Source organism: Heterodontus francisci, chromosome 23 (genome assembly GCF_036365525.1).
Source record: "Heterodontus francisci isolate sHetFra1 chromosome 23, sHetFra1.hap1, whole genome shotgun sequence".
In the NCBI taxonomy this organism is placed as follows: Eukaryota; Metazoa; Chordata; class Chondrichthyes; order Heterodontiformes; family Heterodontidae; genus Heterodontus; species Heterodontus francisci.
In genome coordinates this window covers 61,804,080-61,825,474 of record NC_090393.1, presented here as the reverse complement: position 1 = coordinate 61,825,474, position 21,395 = coordinate 61,804,080, and the positions used below count along the sequence as shown (strand labels likewise).

At 48.1% G+C, this 21,395-nt stretch overlaps 1 protein-coding gene across 4 annotated transcripts in view; it reads right to left on the bottom strand.

The window, feature by feature from the left end:
- cabin1 (calcineurin binding protein 1) overlaps positions 1 to 14,376 on the bottom strand; it is a 678,888-nt gene extending 664,512 nt beyond the window's left edge. For all 4 annotated transcript variants that reach the window (XM_068055415.1, XM_068055418.1, XM_068055416.1 and 1 more), the window contains exons 1-3: positions 14,129 to 14,376; positions 10,689 to 10,778; positions 10,301 to 10,414 (exon numbers count right to left, since the gene is read on the bottom strand). In XM_068055415.1, the coding sequence (XP_067911516.1) occupies positions 10,301 to 10,414; positions 10,689 to 10,778; positions 14,129 to 14,131 (207 nt within the window). In that variant the 5' untranslated portion in view covers positions 14,132 to 14,376. The remainder of the gene's footprint in view (positions 1 to 10,300; positions 10,415 to 10,688; positions 10,779 to 14,128) is intronic.
- Positions 14,377 to 21,395: the final 7,019 nt, after the last annotated feature.

Genomic DNA, 21,395 nt, shown 5'->3' with positions numbered 1-21,395 from the left:
ACTGGAGATGCTCAGCTGCAATTGGATAAATGAGAGTGGAACCAAGCAAGGGCAGTCCCTCTGAACGGGACAACAGAGGAAAGGCACTTTAGCAGAAATGCAGCAATTGACATTAAGATGCAGAGAAGTGAAGAAGGGCAATGTGGGATAGCACATTTCTGAATTAAAAACAAAGTGTTGGAAATACACAGTAGGTCTGGCAACATCTGTGGAGAGAAACAGAGTTAACGTTTCAGACCTATGATCTGTCATCAGAACTGGCAAAGGCTACAAACGCAATAGGCTTTGAGCAAGTGAAAGGTGGGGGAAAAGAGAACAACAAAAGGGAAGGTCTGTGTTAAGGCGGAGGGCAGGAGAGACTAAAAGACAGTGGTCATGGAACAAAAGGCAAAGGGAGTAGTAATAGCCATAGTAAAAGACAAAGCATTTGACTAGAGAGAGTGTTGATGGCAGAATAATAAGCAGCTCTGTCTGAAAGCAAAAATATGAAAAACACGTTTAAGACAGGCACATGGCAAAAAAAAACAATCAAAATGGCAGTCATGGTCTGAAGTTGAACTCAGTGTTGAGTCCAGTGACTATCGGAAGATGAGGTGAAGTTTCTGACTTTGGTTAGGGCCAATTAGGTGCTGTGCCAAGCCAGAAACGTGATCGGAGAGATTCAAACATGGAGTTATGGGAAAGGTGGGCATGGTTTTGAGAGCTGACACGTTCAAGGATAAGAAAAAAGGTGGAAATGGGGAGCTAGCTTACAAGGACAAAGGGCTGAAGATTGTTTTGAAGAGGGACTGATGACAGCAGTTTTCAAAGGGAAGAAAAAGTACCTTGAGGAAAAAGAACCATTTACAATGGTCAGTTAGTATGGGAGCCAGCAAGCGAAAGTGGGTGGTCAGCGGGAGGACGTTGGGTCTCATGAACTAAATGAGCTTGAAGGGGGAATTAGAGGAGTTAGGAGGGACACCAAAGAAACACACTTGCTCTGGGTTAGGGTAGAGGGAAACCTTGGGCTTAGAACTTGAGATTTGGAAACTTCTTTACAACTCTGACGCAGCCTGGTATTTTTTTTTTTAATTCATCCGTGGAACAGCGGCATTGCTGGCAAGGCCAGCATTATTGCCAGTTCAGAATTGCCCTCGAAAAGGTGGTGGCAAGCCACTTTCTTAAACTGCTGCAGTCCATGTGGTGTAGGGACACCCACAGTGCTGTTAAAGGACTGAGTTCCAGGATTTAACCCAAAGACAGCAAAGGACCAGTGATATTGTTCCAAGTCAGGATGGGCAATGATCTGGAAGGGAACTTGCAGGTGATGGTTTTCCCATGCATCTGCTGTCCTTGTTATTTTGGGTCTCAGAGGTTTGGAAGATGCTGCCAATGGAGTCTTTGTCTATTTCTGCAGTGCATCTTATACATAGTACACTGCAGCCACAGCGTGCCAGTGGTGAAGGGAAAGAATGCTGAAGGTGGTGGATGTAGTGCTAATCAAGCCGGCTGCTGTGTCCTGGATGGTGTCGAGCTTCCTGAGTGTTGTTGAAGCTGCACTCATCCAGGCAAGTGGAGAGTATTCCATCACACTCCTGACTTGTGCCTTGTAGATAGTGGACAGGTATTTGGGAGTCAGAAGGTAAGTTACTCCCTGCAAAACTCCCAGCCTCTGACCTGCTCTTGCAGCCACAGTATTTATATGGGTGGTCCAATTGAGTTTCTGGTCAATGGTAACCCTCAGGATGTTGATAGTGGGGGATTCAGCAATGGCAATGCCATTAAATCTTAAAGGGAGGTGGTTAGATTCTCTCTTGATGGAGATAGCCATTGCCTGGCACTTGTGTGGCATGAATGTTACTTACCACTTATCAACCCCAGCCTGAATGTTGCCCAGGTCGTGTTGCATGTGGGCACAGACTGCTTCATTTACTGAGGTACTTAATACTGTGTAATCATCAGCAAACATCCCCACTTCTAGCCTTATGTTGGAGGCAAGGTCATTGAATAGTCAGCTGAAGATAGTTGGGCCCAGGACATCAGCCTCCAACAACCTTCCTTTGTCCTAGGTATGACTAGCCAGTGGAGAGATTCCACCCCACCCCCAATTCCCACTGATCTCAGTTTTACTTGGGCTCCATGATGCCACACTCTGTCAAATTCTTCCTTGATGTCAAAGACAGTCACTCACACCTCACCTCTGGAATTCTTCTCTTTTGGCCAGGTTTTGATCAAGGCAATAATGAGGTCTGGAGCCAAGTGGCCCTGGCGGAACCCAAACTGAGCAGTAAGCAGGTTGTCAGTCAGTAAATGGCACGTGATAGCACACCTTCCATCACTTTACTGATGATTAAATATAGACTGATGGGACGATAATTAGCCAGATTGGATTTCTCCTGCTTTTTGTGGACAGGACATACATAGGCAATTTTCCATGTTGTCAGGTAGATGCCAGTGTTGTGGCATACTGGAACAGCTTGGCTAGGGGTGCAGTTTGTTCTAGAACAGAAGTCATCATCATTACAGCCAGGATGCTGTCAGAGCCCACTGCCTTTGCTGCATCCAGTGTGCTCAGCCATTTCTTGATATCACGTGGAGTGAATCAAATTGGCTGAAGACTGTTATCTGGGGACCTCAGGAGGAGGCAGAGATGGATCATCCAGCACTTCCGGCTGTAAACAGTTGCAAACACTTCAGCCTCATCTTTTGCACTCATTTGCTGGGCTCTGCCATCATTGAGGTGGGGATGTTCATGGAGTCTCCTCCTCTGGTTAGTTGTTTAGTTGCCCACCATCACTCATGATTGGATGTGGAAGACTGCAGAGCTTTGATCTGATCTGTTGGTTGTAGAATCACTTAGCTCTATCAAATGCTGCTTCCACTGTTTAGCGTGCATGTAGTCCTGCATTGTAGCTTCACTAGATCAACACATCATTGTTCCGTATGCCTGGTGCTGCTCCTGGCATATTCTTCCACACTCCTCAATGAACCAAGGTTGGTCCCCTGGTTTGATGGTAATGGTAGAGTGAAGGATATGCCAGGCCATGAGGTTACAGATTGCAGTTGAATACAATACTGCTGCTGAGATGGCCCACAGCGCCTCTAGACATACTCCGGGATGGTGATGGAGGAGTTCAGGACATTGGTATGATTCTGCAAGTATAACTACGTCAGGCTATTGCTTGACTGGCCTGTGGGACAGCACTCCAATTTTCCCTCCAAGGAGGGAATCGATGCGTGGAGCCAGAGGAAATGAGCGATGTACTAAATGAGTACTTTGCATCAGTATACACCAAAGAGAAGGACTTGGTGGATGATGACTCAAGGGAAGGGAGTGTAGATAGTCTGGGTCATGTCGTTATCAAAAAGGTGGTGGTGTTGGGCGTCTTGCAAAGCATTAAGGTAGATAGGTCCACAGGGCCTGATGGGATCTACCTCAGAACACTAAGGGAGGCAAGGGAAGAAATTGCTGGGGCCTTGACAGAAATCTTTGCATCCTCATTGGCTACAGGTGAGGTCCCAGAGGACTGGAGAATAGCCAATGTTGTTCCTTTGTTTAAGAAGGGTAGCAAGGATAATCTAGGAAGTTACAGGCAGGTGAGCCTTACGTCAGTGGTAGGGAAATTATTAGAGAGGACTTTTCGGGACAGGATTTACTCCCATTTGGAAACAAATGAACTTATTAGCGAGAGGCAGCATGGTTTTGTGAAGGGGAGGTCGTGTCTCACTAACTTGATCGAGTTTTTTGAGGCAGTGACGGAGATGATTGATGAAGGAAGGGCAGTGGATGTTGTCTACATGGACTTTAGTAAAGCCTTTGACAAGGTCCCTCATGGCAGACTGGTACAAAAGGTGAAGTCACACGGGATCAGAGGTGAGCTGGCAAGACGGATACGGAACTGGCTCGGTCATAGAAGACAGAGGGTAGCAATGGAAGGGTGCTTTTCTGGATGGAGGGCTGTGACTAGTGGTGTTCCGCAGGGATCAGTGCTGGGACCTTTGCTGTTTGTAGTATATGTAAATGAATGATTTGGAGGAAAATGTAGCTGGTCTGATTAGTAAGTTTGCGGATGACACAAAGGTTGGTGGAGTTGCGGATAGTGATGAGGATTGTCAGAGGATACAGCAGGATTATAGATCGGTTGGAGACTTGGGCGGAGAAATGGCAGATGGATTTTAATCCGGACAGATGTGAGATAATGCATTTTGGAAGGTCTAATGCAGGTGGGAGGTATACAGTAAATGGCAGAACCCTTAGGAGTATTGACAGGTAGAGAGATCTGGGCATACAGGTCCACAGGTCACTGAAAGTGGCAACACAGGTGGACAAGGTAGTCAAGAAGGCATACGGCATGCTTGCCTTCATCGGTCGGGGGATAGAGTATAAAAATTGGCAAGTCATGCTGCAGCTGTATAGAACCTTAGTTAGGCCACACTTGGGATATTGCATACAATTCTGGTCGCTACACTACCAGAAGGATGTGGAGGCTTTGGAGAGGGGATGTGCGAGGCAAGTTTTTTTTTTATTACAGAGAGTGGTGATTGCCTGGAACTTGCTGCCGGGGAAGGTGGTGGAAGCAGGTACCATAGCGACGTTTAAGAGGCATCTTCACAAATACAATAATAGGATGGGAATAGAGGGATACGGACCCCGGAAGTGCAGGAGGTTTTAGTTTAGGCATCCTGATCGGCGCAGGCTTGGAGGGCCGAATGACCTGTTCCTGTGCTGTACTGTTCTTTGTTCTACTTTCTATTATTTCAGAGTTCCAGCATCCACAGTATATTGCTTTTATTTTTTTTTAAAAAAGAGTTTTCACAACAATCCGGTAGCTTGATGGTCACCGCTACGAAGACCAGCTTTTTATTCCAGATTTGCTTAATTAACTGAACTTAACTACCCAAGCTGCTGTGATGGGATTTGAACTCATGTCTCCGGACATTAGTCCTAGCCTCCAGATTTAGTCCAGTAACATAACCACTGTGCTACCATTCCTGATTGCATGTAAACAATACCACAAATTACAAGAGTAAACTGCTAATTTCACTCCACACCTCTTCTCTTCTTTGGCCTCCTTATCTCGAGAGACAATGGGTAAGCGCCTGGAGGTGGTCAGTGGTGTGTGGAGCAGCGCCTGGAGTCGCTATAAAGGCCAACTCTAGAGTGACAGGCCCTTCCACAGGTGCTACAGAAAAATTTGTTTGTCGGGGCTGTTTCACAGTTGGCTCTCCCCTTGCGCTTCTGTCTTTTTTCCTGCCAACTGCTAAGTCTCTTCGACTCGCCACACTTTAGCCCCGCCTTTATGGCTGCCCGCCAGCTCTGGCGAACGCTGGCAACTGACTCCCACGACTTGTGATCAATGTCACAGGACTTCATGGTGCGTTTGCAGACGTCTTTAAAGCGGAGACATGGACGGCCGGTGGATCTGATACCAGTGGCGAGCTCGCTGAACAATGTGTCTTTGGGGATCCTGTCATCTTCCATGCGGCTCACATGGCCAAGCCATCTCAAGTGCCACTGACTCAGTAGTGTGTATAAGCTGGGGATGTTGGCCGCCTCGAGGACTTCTGTGTTGGAGATACGGTCCTGCCACCTGATGCCAAGTATTCTCCGGAGGCAGCAAAGATGGAATGAATTGAGACGTCGCTCTTGGCTGACATACATTGTCCAGGCCTCGCTGCCATAGAGCAAGGTACTGAGGACACAGGCTTGATACACTCGGACTTTTGTGTTCCGTGTCAGTGCGCCATTTTCCCCACACTCTCTTGGCCAGTCTGGACATAGCAGTGGAAGCCTTTCCCATGCGCATGTTGATTTCTGCATCTAGAGACAGGTTACTGGTGATAGTTGAGCCTAGGTAGGTGAACTCTTGAACCACTTCCAGAGCGTGGTCGCCAATATTGATGGATGGAGCATTTCTAACGTCCTGCCCCATGATGTTCGTTTTCTTCAGGCTGATGGTTAGGCCAAATTCGTTGCAGGCAGCTGCAAACCTGTCAATGAGACTCTGCAGACACTCTTCAGTGTGAGATGTTAAAGCAGCATCGTCAGCAAAGAGGAGTTCGTGCATCAAGGGGATAACACAGTAAATCCTTGGTCTTGTGCACTTCTTGTCCAAAACAGTCCTGAATGGTAGAGTAGTTATGTTACTGGACTAATAATCCAATTGCCTGGACTAATAATCCAGGAAACAAGTTGAAATCTCATCATGGCAAATTTGACAAAAGGAACGGACTCTATTCCATTCTCCCAGTTTCTCTGTCTCCATCGCATCTGTTCAGACGATACCTTCCATACTAGCGCTTCCAACGGCTTCCTTTTTCCTCTACTGAGGATTCTCCCCCACCGTGGTTGTCAGGCCCTCGACCGACTCCATGCTATTTCATGCACTTCCGATCTCACCCCCACCACTCTCCCAGAACCACAATAAGGTTCTTCTTGTCCTCACCTTCCACCCCACCAGGCTCTGTATTCAATATTTCATCCTCCGCCATTTCCCCCACCAAACACATCTCCCCCTCCCCTTTCATCATTCCAAAGGAACTATTCCTCTCCGACACCCTCGTCCATTCCTCAGTCACCTCCAACAACCCTTTCCTATGGCACCTTTCCATGTAAGCACAGGAGATGCAACAACTACACCTTTACCTCCTCCCTTCCCACCGTCCAGGGCCCCAAACACTCCTTCCAGGTGAAACAGTGATTTGTTAATTTTGTTTTGTGTTTCTTTGCTGGTTTGTTTTTTCTTGTTTCTCTCTTATTTCCTTTACTTTGCATTTGGATGGCAGCTCTCCTGTCATTCATACCTCCTCTAGATAGATCTTTTGTATCTTTACTTGCCCCACTCTGCCACTCCCTTTAACCTTACACCAAGAAACCTTTTGTCATTTAATCTCTCCTGCCCTCCACCCTATCACAGACCTTTTCTATTGTTCTTCCCAACCTCCCCCTTTTCACTTGCTGAAAACCTGTTCCATCAGAACTGGAAAAAGTTAGAAATGTAAGGTCACAGACCGAAACATTAACTATTTCTCTCTCCACAGCTGTGCCTGACCTGTTGAATATTTCCAGCCTTTTCCTGTTTTTATTATGGCAATTTGAGAATTTGAATTCAGCTTTAAAAAGAATCTGGAAGTAAAAAGCAGATACCCAGTAATGCTGACAAGGAAGCTGTTAAATTGTCATAAAACCCCATCTAGCTCACTAATGTCCTTTAGGGAAGAAAACCAGATGCATTTACCGGATCTGGCCAATATGCGACTGTAGTCCCAAATCAACATGGTTGACAGTTAACTGCCCTCTTAAGTAATTCAGTTAACCACTCAGTTGCATCAAACTGCTAGAAAGAAAAATGAGAATAAAGCTCTACCAATCACTCTCCTGTGACCTAGACATCAAATCAGGACACGACAAAGACACACCCAGCCCAATCAACCTTGCAAAGTCCTATTAACATCTGGGGACTGGTGCCAAAGTTGGGAGTGTTGTCCTACAGACTCGAACAACAGCCTGATTATAGTCATATCTTACAGAATAATATCCATCAGTTAAAGTGCCAGACTCCTCCATCACTAACCCTGGGTATGTCCTGTCCCACTGGTAGGACAGAGCCACCAGAGGTGGGGCACAGTGGATATAGTCAGGGGGTGAGGAGGTGGCCCAGGAGTCCTCAACATTGTCTCTGGAACTTGAAATCTCAAGGCCTCAGCTCAAACATCAGCAAGGAAACTTCCTGATTATTACCTACTGCCCTCTCTCTGCTGATGAATCAGTATTCCTCCCTGTTAACCACCACCTGGAAGTAGTACCAAGAGTAGCCAGGACTCAGAACATACTCTGGGTGGAGATTTCAATGTCCATTGCTCAGTCGTATCACCACTGACTGAACTGGCCAAGTTCTGAAGGACACAAATGCCAGACTGGGTTGTAGCAGCTGGTGACAGAACAACCCTACTTGCCCTTGTCCTCATCAATCCACCTGTCACACATGCATCTGCCCTTGATAGTACTGGTAGAAGTGACCACCACACTGTCCTAGTGGAGATTCAGTCCCAGTTTATATAGTAAGGACACCCTCCATCATGTCATGTCACTAACACCATGCTAAATGAGACATACTAAGAACAGACCCTAACAGCCCAAAACTGGGAACCCACAAGATGCTGTTAGCCATCAGCAACAGAATTATATATCACTACAATCTGTAAACTCTTGGCCCAGCTTTTCCTCAAACCTCCATCAACACCAAGTCAGATGACTAACCATGGCTCTATGAGGAGTGTGAAAGAGCAAAAGGTGAAGTACCTACCTGGTGAAGCTGGAATGCAGGGCTACATACATGCTAAATAGAAAAAGCACTATATCAGACATAGCTAAGCATTCCCACAACAGATCAGGTCAAACTTCTGAAACCCTGTCACAACCAGACATGAATGGTGGTGGTGGACAACTCACAGGAAAAAAGGTGTCATTAACATCCCCATCCTTAACCATGGCACAGCCAAGCACAAATAGAATAGAAAAGACTGAAGCTTTTCAGCTATTTACAGCCAGAAGAACCGATTGAATGATCCTTCTTGGTTTTCTCCTCAGCCCCCACCACAGATGCAAATCTTCAACCAATTCATTTACTCCACGTTACATCAAGGAACGACTGAGTACACTGGACACAAAGCCCACACGTCTCAAGAACATCCCAGGTGTAGTACTGAAGACCTGTGCTCCAGAACTAGCCATAACCCTAAGCAGGTTGTATCAGTACGACAACACTGGCATATATGCAACAATATGGAAAATTGCCCAAGTAGGCACTACCCACAAAAAGATCAATCCAACCTGGTCAATTGCCACCCATCAGCCTACTCTCAATCAACAGTAAAGTGATGATAGCAGTATGCATGACTCCTTCAAGTCATATTTACTCACTAATAAACTGCTCATCGGTGCTCAATTTGGTTCCACCAGTACCACTTCGCTCCAGACCTCATTACAGCAAAAATAGATAAAATGTTGGCAGCATTTGTCCAAGTGTGGCATCATAGAGCCCTAATAAAACTGAAGTCAATGGGAATCGGGGAAAACCTCTCCTGGGTAGAGTTATACCTAACACAAAGAAGGATGGCTGTGGTTATTGGAGGCCAGTCATCTCAGCACACGACACTGTGTCAGGAATTCCTCAGGGTAGTGTCCTCAGCCCAACTATCATCAGCTACTTCATCAATGACTTTCCATCCACCATGTCAGAAGAGGGACGGTTCGCTGATGATTGCACAGTGGCCATTTCCTCAGATAATGAAGTAGTCTGTATCTATATGCAGCAAGACCTGGTTAGCTTCTGGGCTGGGACAGATAAATGGCAAGTAACATTTGTACCAAACAAATGCCAGACAATGACCAACTCATTGAGCCTAACCATAGCCTCCTGTCATTCAATGGCACTGCTATTGCCGAGTCCCCCACCATCAACATCCTGGGGCAGGAATCAGCATTTATCAGAAACCACATTAAGTGCCATGACCAGGTCAGAGGCTGGGTTTTCTGCAGTGTGCAGCTCACTTCCTGACTTCCCAGAGCCTCTCCACTATCTGCAAAGCATAAGTCAAGAGTGTGATGGAATACTCTTCCACTTGCCTGGATGAGTGCAGCTGCATTACTATTCAAGATGATCAGCATCATCCAGCACAATGCAGTCTGCTCGTTTGGCACCCTATCCACTAATCTTTACACCAAGCTCATGCTCTTCACACCTGGAATTAGTCTTACTGTTCTATGTTCCTGGATTATAAATGTTAACCCACTCACTTGTGAAACAGCTTTAGATTCAACTTAAACCTAGTGGAATTAATTCATTAATTCTATTATTTGGTATCTGACTTTTAGTTCCATTTGGGATATAGCACATTAAGAAATTGTTCTGGGCAAGGTCCCATTTTTGCAAATGCAAGCGCACATACATTTGCATAAATTCACAGCAGAGGACCTTCTGACACTGCTACAGAATAACAAATCTCAATCTGTGGTTGATTATATATCACTCCACTCAAAGATCTGCAAGAAACATTTGAATGATGGAACAAAATGGTTCTGTAGAATGCACATGTAACTACTAAAAAGAACACTTACAAAAGGAACAAAATGAATTTTTCATTCATGGCTTAATAAATTGTTTAAGCTTACTCAAGTGCAGCATTCAATAGAGGCATAATTTTGTTTACCCAGTCTTGCAAAATAGATCTTAAATATTTTCTATTAACTGCAAATACATTGCAATAGGCTCAAAATGGGTTTAAATTCCAGCTTCCTACATGTCCTTGCAATGCTCACCTCTTTCAGCAGCTGAGTGTTCAAGAGTTCATGGTAAGCCTTTGCAGATTCTTCATAGCGATCATGTTTCTGGAGATCTAATGCTTTGTGGTATAGGGAAAATGCTTCAGCTTCCTAGATTGAGGAAACATAAGTTAGGTAAATTATATTAGGTTAGAATCAGGACAGCAGACTCCGATAAGCACACTTAGTGTGCATCACACACCTTCAGCTGTAAAACAAAAGCTTTTCAGGACAATATTAGGTAATCACCAGACACCTTCATATAAAAGGGCTCCCAATGGCCTGGAAGATCCCAGCATTCTGTCCCCAGTTTGTGCTAATTTAGCTATTCTCAGCTGTAGGGCTACAATTGGCACAATACACAATGTTAAACAATGGTACAAACCTGAGCCTCTTTTGTTCGAGTTTTGTGGCTCTTGAAGGATTCCTCGTAGTCTTCCACCACTGTCGTGTCATTTAAAGCTGCAATACGGATCTAGTGAAACAAATTTTTAAAAAGACAAGTGACTATCGCAAAATCAATTAACCAGATTGAGCACAAGCTTATGCAGAACAGGTAAATGTCCGAGAACCTGTCAGCATTGTGATGCTATTCTCAACTCATCCTTCGTACAACCATCAGGGAATAGAATGAAAGAGGCAGGAGCAAGTTACTGAGCAAAAAAGCATCTCACTTGTTTGGGAATGTATTAACCATTTCAATAACACTGTCAATACACTGCAGCTCCAATGCACAAAACACCTGCTGCAGATAAGAAATCTCACTCAAAAATCATGTTGCCAATGTACTCTGAGAGTGTAAAACAGAAAACACCACTTTATACCAATATTAAATTCATCACTAAAATCAAAGAAGAGGAAAATATAGTCTAGATCTCCAACATACAACAACTTCAACACATACCATATACTACAAATCAACCTAGGGTACAAGTAAGTAACTTGTGCCAGTCTTCTACCAAAGGCAATATAACTAGCTGCTCAGACCTGAACTTTCCAGTGTAATGACATAGTGACAGACTCTTTAAACTTTTCCCTTTAGTAAACATCTACTCTGGTTTGCATCTCCCACTCCTTCTCACATAACTATGTTGGCTCTTCTGTTCATGAACCAATGTACAAAAACATCATCACCTCTGACCTCCAACTTCTCTGTTGTAATCTTTTCCATATCTCCCAATGTTATTATATAGCCATTTCTCCTTTCAGCTTTCCTCACATTCTTTTGTTAGTGCAAGAGCTTGGAATTGTAGAATATTAATGCGGCTAGCACATCACAAACTGCCCTGCTTAGATTCTCCCACTGCACCAAAGGCAATGTCCATTGTATTTTTTTTTAATTCGTTCATGGGATGTGGGCATCGTTGGTTAGGATAGCATTTATGGCCCATCCCTATTGCCCTCGAAAAGGTGGTGGTGAACTGCCTTCTTGAACCGCTGCAGTCCGTGTGGGGTAGGTACACCAACAATGCTCTTAGGAAGGGAGTTCCAGGATTTTGACCCAGCGATATAGTTCCAAGTCAGGATGGTGCGTGACTTGGAGGGGAACTTGCAGGTGGTGGTGTTCCCATGCAGCTGCTGCCCTTGGCCTTCTAAGTGGCAAAGGTCACGGGTTTGGAAGGTGCTGTCCAAGGAGACTTGATGCATTGCTGCAGTCTATTTTGTAGATGGTACACACTGCTGCCACTGTGCGTCAGTGGTGGAGGGAGTGAATGTTTGTGGATGGAGTGCCAATCAAGCGGGCTGCTTTGTCTTGGTTGGTGTCGAGCTTGTTGAGTGTTGTTGGAGCTGCACCCATCCAGGCAAGTGGAGAGTATTCCATCACACTCCTGACTTGTGCCTTGTAGATGGTGGACAGGCTTTGGGGAGTCAGGAATTGAGTTACTCGCCGCAGGATTCCTAGCCTCTGACCTGCTCTTGTAGCCATGTTATTTATATGGCTACTCCAGTTCAGTTTCTGGTCAATGGTAGCCCCTAGGATGTTGATAGTGGGGGATTCAGCGATGGTAATGCCGTTGAATGTCAAGGGGAGATGGTTAGATTCTCTCTTGTTGGAGATGGTCATTGCCTGGCACTGGTGTGGTGCGACTGTTACTTGCCACTTATCAGCCCAAGCCTGGATATTGTCCAGGTCTTGCTGTATTTCTACAAGGACTGCTTCAGTATCTGAGGAGTCACGAATAATGCTGAACATTATGCAATCATCAGCGAACATCCCCACTTCTGACCTTATGATTGAAGGAAGGTCAATGATGAAGCAGCTGAAGATGGTTGGGCCTAGGACACTACCCTGAGGAACTCCTACAGTGATGTCCTGGAGCTCAGATGATTGACCTCCAACAACCACAACCATCATCCTTGGCACTAAGTATGACTCCAGCCAGCGGATGGTTTTCTCACTGATTCCCATTGATCTCAGTTTTGCTAGGGCTCCTTGATGCCATACTCGGTAAAATGCTGCCTTAATCACAGAATAATACAGTGCAGAAGAGGCCCTTCGGCCCATCGAGTCTGCACCGATGCATTAAAGACACCTGACCTGTCTAACTAATCCCATTTGCCAGCACTTGGCCCATAGCCTTGAATGATATGACGTGCCAAGTGCTCATCCAGGTACTTTTAAAAGGATGTGAGGCAACCCGCCTCTACCACCCTCCCAGGCAGGGCATTCCAGATGCCAAGGGCAGTCACACTTACCTCACCTCTGGGGTTCAGCTCTTTTGTCCATGCTTGAACCAAGGCTGTAATGAGGTAAGGAGCTGAGTGGCCCTGGCAATAGCTGGTGAGGAAGCTATTTAACATTCGTAAAGGTGTCACCTAGAGGCCAGTTACCAGAATATATCCAGTGTTCAGTACTTAACAGGATTGGGCTGGAGCAGGGTTTACAGGACAGCCATTATCACCTCGAAAAATAACCTTATCCTGGCCTTCAACAGCATAAGCACCGTCATTTTGGTCATCACCATTGATCAAAAGCTCAATTGGACCAATCAAATCAACAGAACACCCACAAAAGCAGCACACAGACTGGGTATTCTGTGACAAGTGACCCACATTCTAACCTCTCAAAGCCTCTCCACCATCCACAGGGCTCAAGTCAGGAGTCTGAATCATCACTTGCTTGGATGGTGCAGCAGCAACACTCAAAAAGCTTGACACCATTCAGGACAAAGCAATCCAAGGGATCATCACCCCTGCTTCTAGATTCATTATACATCTCAATGACATAAAGGGATATGGGGATAGTGTGAGGAAAAAAGCATTGAGATGGATGATCAGCCATGATCATATTGAAAGGTGGAGCAGGCTCGATGGGCTGAATGGTCTACTCCTATTTTCCTATCTCCTCCATTACCAGTGCAGTATGTCTGCAGCAAGTGCACTCTAAAAGGTACATACAACAACTGATCAAGCTTGCTTCAACGGTAATTTCCAGCAGTGCAACCTCGAGCACCAAGGACAAAGCAGCAATGTTGTGGGAACACCGTCACCTTAGTTCCCCTCTTTTCTCCATCATCACTGGGTCAAAATCCGACCCAACTCCATTGTAGGAGCACTATCATCACATCACCGCAAGTGGTCCATGGAGATGGCCTTCTCAAATCAAATCAAATCAAATCAAACCAAACCACCAGTAAAATGTGCCTCTTGGCGGCCTGTAATGCTACTGATCCCTGTGCCATAGTCCTGCTCAGCCCAAAGGGCTGGCACCTCCTACCCAACAGCTTCGCCCGCTCAGGGTCATTGTAGCACTGAGGATTGTTAAAGTTCAGCTGCCCAGGTCCCGCACCGAGTCGGAAAGCCGCATTCCCCGGCCTCACTCACCATCCTGCGCTGCTGCTGGGCTCTGCTCCACGGGGAGAGGTGCTCCGAACTTCACACACACGGAAGCTGGGGCAGACAGCCGGTCGCCACAACCGCACGGACAAGCGGCAGCTGGCATCCGCTTCGTACAGGAGGCCAGAGCCGCAAAGCAGATCCAAGGGAAACGGAGGGAGACTTAAAACAATCCCATACAGAGTGCAAGCTCACAGCCTCCCATCCCTCCCTTTCTCCGTTACCATAGGGTTTCTCCCCCACACCACTATAACCCGTCTTCCTATTGGCTTGGAGCTCAATAGAATCAACCAATCCATTCTCACGCCTCCTTTCCCAGCCAGGAAACGAATCATTGAATGACATTCCAGTGGGCGGAGTCCGGAGCCCTGATAGGCGGAGTCCGAAACCCCGGTGGGCGGAGTCCGGAGCCCTGATAGGCGGAGTCCGAAACCCCGGTGGGCGGAGTCCGGAGCCCTGATAGGCGGAGTCCGAAACCCCGGTGGGCGGAGTCCGGAGCCCTGATAGGCGGAGTCCGAAACCCCGGTGGGCGGAGTCCGGAGCCCTGATAGGCGGAGTCCGAAACCCCGGTGGGCGGAGTCCGGAGCTCCCGGTGGGCGGAGTCCGGAGCCCTCGGTGGGCGGAGTCCGAAGCCCCGGTGGGCGGAGTCAGGGCACCAGTGGGCGGAGTCCTGAGCCCCCCCCACCCGGTAGGCGGAGTCCGGAGCCTCGGTGGGCGGAGTCGGGGCGCCAGTGGGCGGAGTCACGGATATCAATGGGCGGAGTCCGGGGCCCCGGTGGGTGGAGTCAGGGGCGCCAGTGGGCGGAGTCACGGATATCAATGGGCGGAGTCCGGGGCCCCGGTGGGCGGAGTCGGGGATACCAATGGGCGGAGTCCGGGACCCCGGTGGGTGGAGTCAGGGGCGCCAGTGGGCGGAGTCCGAATCTGAGGGACTGTCCAGCTGTTTTGCTGTGAAATGGGGAAGGTGTCAAGGAGGTTTTGTAAAGTTGGGGCGACTCAGTATTTCTCTGCTCATGTGTTCAGTATTCCATATTCCTGTTTCTCCTCAGTACTGTTACGCACATTCCTTATTTTATAAAAATGAAAGAAAATGTTGGAAATACGCAGCAGGTCAGGCAAATGTGTGGGGTGAGTAACAATTCATGCCACTTGTGAGAGCGGGCCCCCTCCCCCTGCTGAACAGTGTCAGCCTGGCTGGCTGCACACACAGATCATCGAAAACAGAATTTAAACACACTGCATGTACAGAAGGAACGGGAGCGGGTTAATTGCGCACTACAGTCCCCATGCTCATTTTCGGGGAGCTGGAGAACACATGGTGTGATACCTGGCAGGGGAGAGACCGTGATCAGTGGCCTTTCATCCTGCAGGTTTTTTTGGGGGGGGGGGGGGAGGGTGTTTCTGCGCCGTTTTTCTGGCATTTCGCCCTTTGGGATTGGAGAACTACTGTGGTTGTTGTTTTCCGGTTGGTTGGGGTTTTAGTACTTGTCCTAGTAAAGCTTCAAGCAAAGAATGGCTGCAACCAACACGAGAGCTCCAGGCCAGGGGCTGTGTAACACCATTAGGGTGAAAGATAACAGGTGCACCCATTGACCACACCTTCTTAATGAAGAAAATCCTGACCGAATGCTGTGGATTCCAAACAGCAGACATCTTCTGCCTGCAGGACTTGCCCAGCAGTGGATATTTCGATGCGATGTGGTGGGATGCATCAAGTTCCTGAAGGTGCTCAAGGAGAGAGGAAACCAGGCGCCGCTGTCGATCCTCATGGCGGAGCCGCTCTTCATGCTGCCATTGCGATGCAACCGGGTGGTGACAATCCACCTCTGCAACCCCCATGTCCCTATCGTCGATGTACTCACCTTCCTCGCCAGGTACATCGAGGTGGCCGGCAGCAGCACCGAGGTCAAGGACCCCTTTGGGATTTGGACCAGCAAGCGACAGGTCAAGATCACTTTGAAGGTCGATGCCAACGGAGCCATCATCCATCCTCCCTCCAGCTTCGCTATCGGGGAAAGTCAAGGCTTCTTGGTCGAGACTGGGCAGCCCAGAGTTTGTTGCACCTGTGGCAAATATGGTCATGTGGCAGCCAACTGCAGCACAGTCATCTGCAAGAACTGCAAGCAGGAAGACCATCACAAAAAGGACTGTAAGCAGAGTAAATGCTGCAACCTGTGTGGTGGGGCAGTCCACCTCTACAAGACCTGCTCCCAAGCACTGCCTCAATTATGCACAGACGGCAAGGTCACGGGAATGGCTGGAGGAAGGAACAGTGAAAGCGCCTCGTGCTGCGAAGGAGACCAGCAACCCTCCCCCCAGCGAGGAAAATCCTGAGAAGGAGCGAAAAGGGAAGGCAGCTGCAACCAGCGACCTTACACCTACCCCCTTCCCCCAGAAACAACTCTTCAACACACAGAATCCATGGAGGAGGAGGCAGCAGTGGGACATTCAGATGAGTGGAAAGTGGTCAAAAGTAAAACCACAAAAAAGCAGTCCCAAAAAAGGAACAGGTCACCACCCAAACCAGTGGTAAGAGGAGGCTACCGTCAGAGACAGACTAGGGCAGCTGCTCCTCAACGGACGAGGAAGGGCCAGAAAGAAGGCACATGCAAAAGAAGCGGCAGAATGCAAAGCTGCTAGAAGAGAAAGCCCCCCCCAACTCTGGGGCACTGGAAGCAGCGATGGGCCCAGCATCCCCCAACCCCAAAGCGCTGAACCCAGCAAGATGCCCAGCACACCCCAGCTCCGGGAGACCGAGAGAAGCAAATCTTCCAGTGCACTCCAGCTCCGGAAAGCCAAAAGCAGAAACGTCCTCGAGGAGGAAGACACCACCAGCAGAGGACAGCCCAAACCTAGCTGTCTACAAGACCCCAGCTGATGTCACCCCAGTGGAACAAACCCCCCGTGAGTGACCAGAAGGTTTTTCTGAGCCCAACACATGTGCAAAAGCTTGTGCACACAATGGGTATGCAGGAACATAGCCAAGGACTGGGACTAGTCAGGACACCTGGTGTGTAAGCAACATCCAGTTTTAAATGAGTATAACAATTGTTTCTATTAACATGCGTAGTGTTAAATCCACGACCTAGTGCTACCTGGTCAAGGTCAAAGCCAACCTACTGTTTCTGCAGCAGCGTGAAATACCACACCTCAGCACTTACAGGCAGTGGTTGCGATGGTGGTCCCATGGGCCATCGATCTGGTCAGGGGGTAATGATTCCCATTCCTCTGGCCTGGGTATTCTGCTGCGGGAGGCAACTTCACCATCTCCGAAGTTAAGGAGCAGGTGGGCGGTTGCGTCCTTGTAGCAGATGTAATGTACAACAATGCTCCACTCCAGTTAATCAATGTGTACACCCCAGTCCAATACAGCGAACAGCTGACCGTCTTCCAGCAGCTGCCTCTGCTGCTGGCGACGCCCAGGCCGGTCATCCTAGGCGGTGACTTTAACTGCATCATTGATGCAGCTGGACGATCCGGCAGTGGCGACAGCAAACTGGACGCTACGTCCAGATTCCTAATGGAAACAGTAAAAGATGCCAAGCTGCACGATATCTTCAGCAAACCTGCAGACGGAGCACAGCATAGATACACCTGGTCAAGACCGGAGGGGTCTGCCCATTCCAGGATCGACTTCCTGTTTGTGTCCCATGCTTTCACAGTGTTCTTCTCTGACCACTGCTTCTTACTGGCTGACTGTCAATTACAGGATGACCAGCAGGGGGACATGGAAGCTCAATGTTACACTGCTAACCCCAGAGAACGTTGAGGAACTCAAAAGGGATTACAAAGATTGGAGAAACGTGAAACCCCTCTTTGAGTCTCCAGTGCACTGGTGGGAGGCGATCAAGGAGAACATCAAGAGGTTCTTTATCTTCAAAAGTGTTCAGAAGGTGAGAGAGAGACAGAGAGAAATGACCCCACTCCAGAAAAGAATGCAAAATCTGCTCCGGCTACAGACGATGGGGTCGAGGTCAAGCAGCACCTTCAAGAGGTGAAGAGCCAGCAGGCCTAGCTCTTCGCCACGGAGGCCTCCAAGATCACCGTCCGGTCCAGAGTCCGCTCCGTTGAGCAGGATGAGACGTGCTCGCGTTACTTCTTCCTTAAGGTACACAGGGAGAGCTCTGTGATCAGCAACCTGAAGGAAGAGGACGACTCGGTAACGTCTTCGCAGTCCGACATACTAAGGGTCAGCAAATCCTTTTATGCTGGGCTGTATGACGTGAAGCCCACGAACAGCATGGCCTCCCTGTCCTTTCTGTCATCTATCACTGAGTTCATAGATGACATTACGTGGGAGAGTCAACTCTAGACGAGCTGACAAAGGCCATCAGGCCCTTCGAGACCAGTAAAACTCCCGGAAGCGACGGCTTACCAGTTGAGTTGTATTCGGCCCTGTGGGACTGGGTCAGCCCGGACCTGCTGGAAGTATACGAGAGTATGCTCCTGGTCGGCAGCACGTCAGAGGAAAGGCATCATCACCCTCATCTACAAGCGGAAGGGGGCGAGGGCGGAAATCTGAAATTGGCGGCCCATCTCACTGCTTAATGTTGACTACAGGATTCTGTCAAAAGTCATAGCCAGTCGGGTCAAGTCTGCTCTGGAGTTGGTGATCCACCCTGATCAGACCTGCACTGTACCCGGCAGGAAGATCTCCGATAGTCTCATGCTACTCAGGGATACGATCGTCTATGTACGGGACAGGAGGGTGGACACCTGCATCATCAGTCAGGACCAGGAGAAGGCTTTTGACAGGATATCACACACCTACACGATGGACGTGCTCTCCAAAATGGGGTTTGGGGAGGAAATCTGCAATTGGATCCAACTGCTCTACACAAACATCGCAGTTTCAATCAATGGTTGGGAATCAGAAAGTTTCCCGATCCAATCTGGAGTCAGACATGGCTGTCCTCTCTCCCCTGTCTTGTTTGTTTGCTGTATCAAACCTTTTTCTGAGTCCATTAGGAGGATGCGAGTATAAGAGGGGTGACAATCCCAGGCAGTGGAGGCATTCAGGTCAAAGCTGCCCTGTACATGGATGACATCACCGTCTTCTGCTCGGATCCGCTGTCCGTTCACAGACTGATGAGCATCTGTGACCAGTTCGAACTGGCCTCGGGACCCAAAGTTAACCACGGCAAGAGTGAGGCCATGTTCTTTGGGAACTGGGCTGACCGATCCTTTGTCCCCCGCACCATCAGGTCAAACTACCTGAAGGTGCTGGGGATATGGTTCGGAAGGGCCGGGGCATGCACCAAAACCTGGAAGGAGCAAGTAGCTAGGGTACACCATAAACTGAGCATGTGGGAGCAGCGATCTCTCTCCATTGTGGGTAAGAACCTGGTCATCAGGTGCGAGGCACTCACGTTGTTGCTGTATGTGGTGCAGGTCTGGCCCATACCCCACTCCTGCGCTGTGACGGTCACCAGAGCCATCTTCCACTTTATCTGAAGATCCAAAATGGAACAGGTCCGGAGGGACACAATGTTCAAACCTCTGGATAAAGGGGGAAAAATGTACCCAATGTCACCTTCATCCTGATGGCCACCTGTGTGTGCAGCTGCAGCAAGCCGTGTGTAGAGCCCCAGTACGCAAACTACGTGCTGAAGCTCTATCTGTCCCCTGTGTTGCGAAGGATGGGTCTGGTCACATTGCCACGGAATGCTCCATCCAGTTGGACCGTGCCATACCACCTATCCTTCGTGGAAACGTTCGTGCAGAAAAACACCTTTGACCACCAATCCATCAAGCAGCAGTCTGCACGGAATGTCCTCAAGGCCCTATGGGTAAAGGAGATGGTGGATCCTGTCGGATGGTTCTCCGAGCAGACTGCCAAAGTCATTTGACAGAATGCCTCATCACCAGAACTTTCAAACAAGCATCAAAATGTAGCTTGGCTGGTGGTGAGAAGGACCCTCCCCGTCAGATCCTTCCTGCACGCCTGGAATCTCACCACCTGCACACGCTGCCCTCGAGGTGACTATGGTGGAGAAGAGACAGTTGCCCATGTCCTTCTGGAATGTGCTTTTGCAAAGCAGGTGTGGAAAGAGATGCAGTGGTTTTTGTCGAGGTTCATCCCGAGCTGCTCTGTAACACAGGAGTCTGTGCTCTACGGGCTGTTCCCAGGGACATACACCAAGATAAACATCAACTGCTGCTGGAGGACCATCAGTGCTATTTGGTCTTCCCGAAACCTACTGGTCTTATAGCGCAAAGAGTTGTCCACGACCGAGTGTTGCAGACTGACAAATTCCAAGGTCCAGGACTACGTGCTGAGGGACGCACTAAAGCTTGGGACATCCGCCGCATAGGCTCAATGGGGAAAGGCCAAGGTGTAAGGTCCTCCCACCATAGTGAACCGAGTGGCTAGAACCCATGTAAAACCCTCGGGCTGTATACACCAAAATGCTTTTTGCTATGTCGTGCAAATGTACATTGCATTTAAAATGGAATGGCAAGCATTGTGAGGCACTTCATGTTTTTCTCTATCGAAGAGATCTGATCTCTATTGTACTTTCCGAAATGTGAAATTTGAATTGTTCTGAACACTTTTGTAATGTATTTTTGCCAATTTTTATGAATAAAGTATATTTTTTGGAAACAAAATTGTTTTTGGGGAGCTGGATGATCAGTCTGTTGGATGGCATGGCCAGCTACATGCCTCAGGCTGTTGTTTGACATAGGTTTGCTCCCATATATGTATCGGAACAACACCTGAACGTTTTATACTCTCTCTGAAGTGGCTCTTTGGACCACAGAATTGTTACAGCACAGAAGGAGGCCATTCGGCCCATCGTGCCTGCGCTGACTCTCTAAGTGAGCAATTCACCTCGTGCCATTCACCCACCACCTTCCCATAACCCTGTACGTTCTTCCTTTTCAGATAACTAGCTAATTCCCTTTTGAATGCCTCGATTGAACCTACCTCCACTGCTCTCTGGCAATGCATTCCAGATCCTAACCACTTGCTGCGTGAAAATGTTTTTCCTCATGTTGCCGTCGCTTCTTTTGCCAATTACCTTAAACCTGTGCCCTCTCGTTCTTGATCCTTTCATGGCTGGGAACAGTTTCTCCCTCTCTACTCTGTCCAAACCCCTCATGATTTTGAATACCTCAATCAAATCTCCTCTCAAACTTCTCTTCAAGGAAAACAGTCCCAACTTCTCTAATCTATCTTCGTAAATGTAGTTCCTCATCCCTGGAAGATTCTCGTGAATCTTTTCTGCATTCTCTCTAATGCCCTCAAATCTTT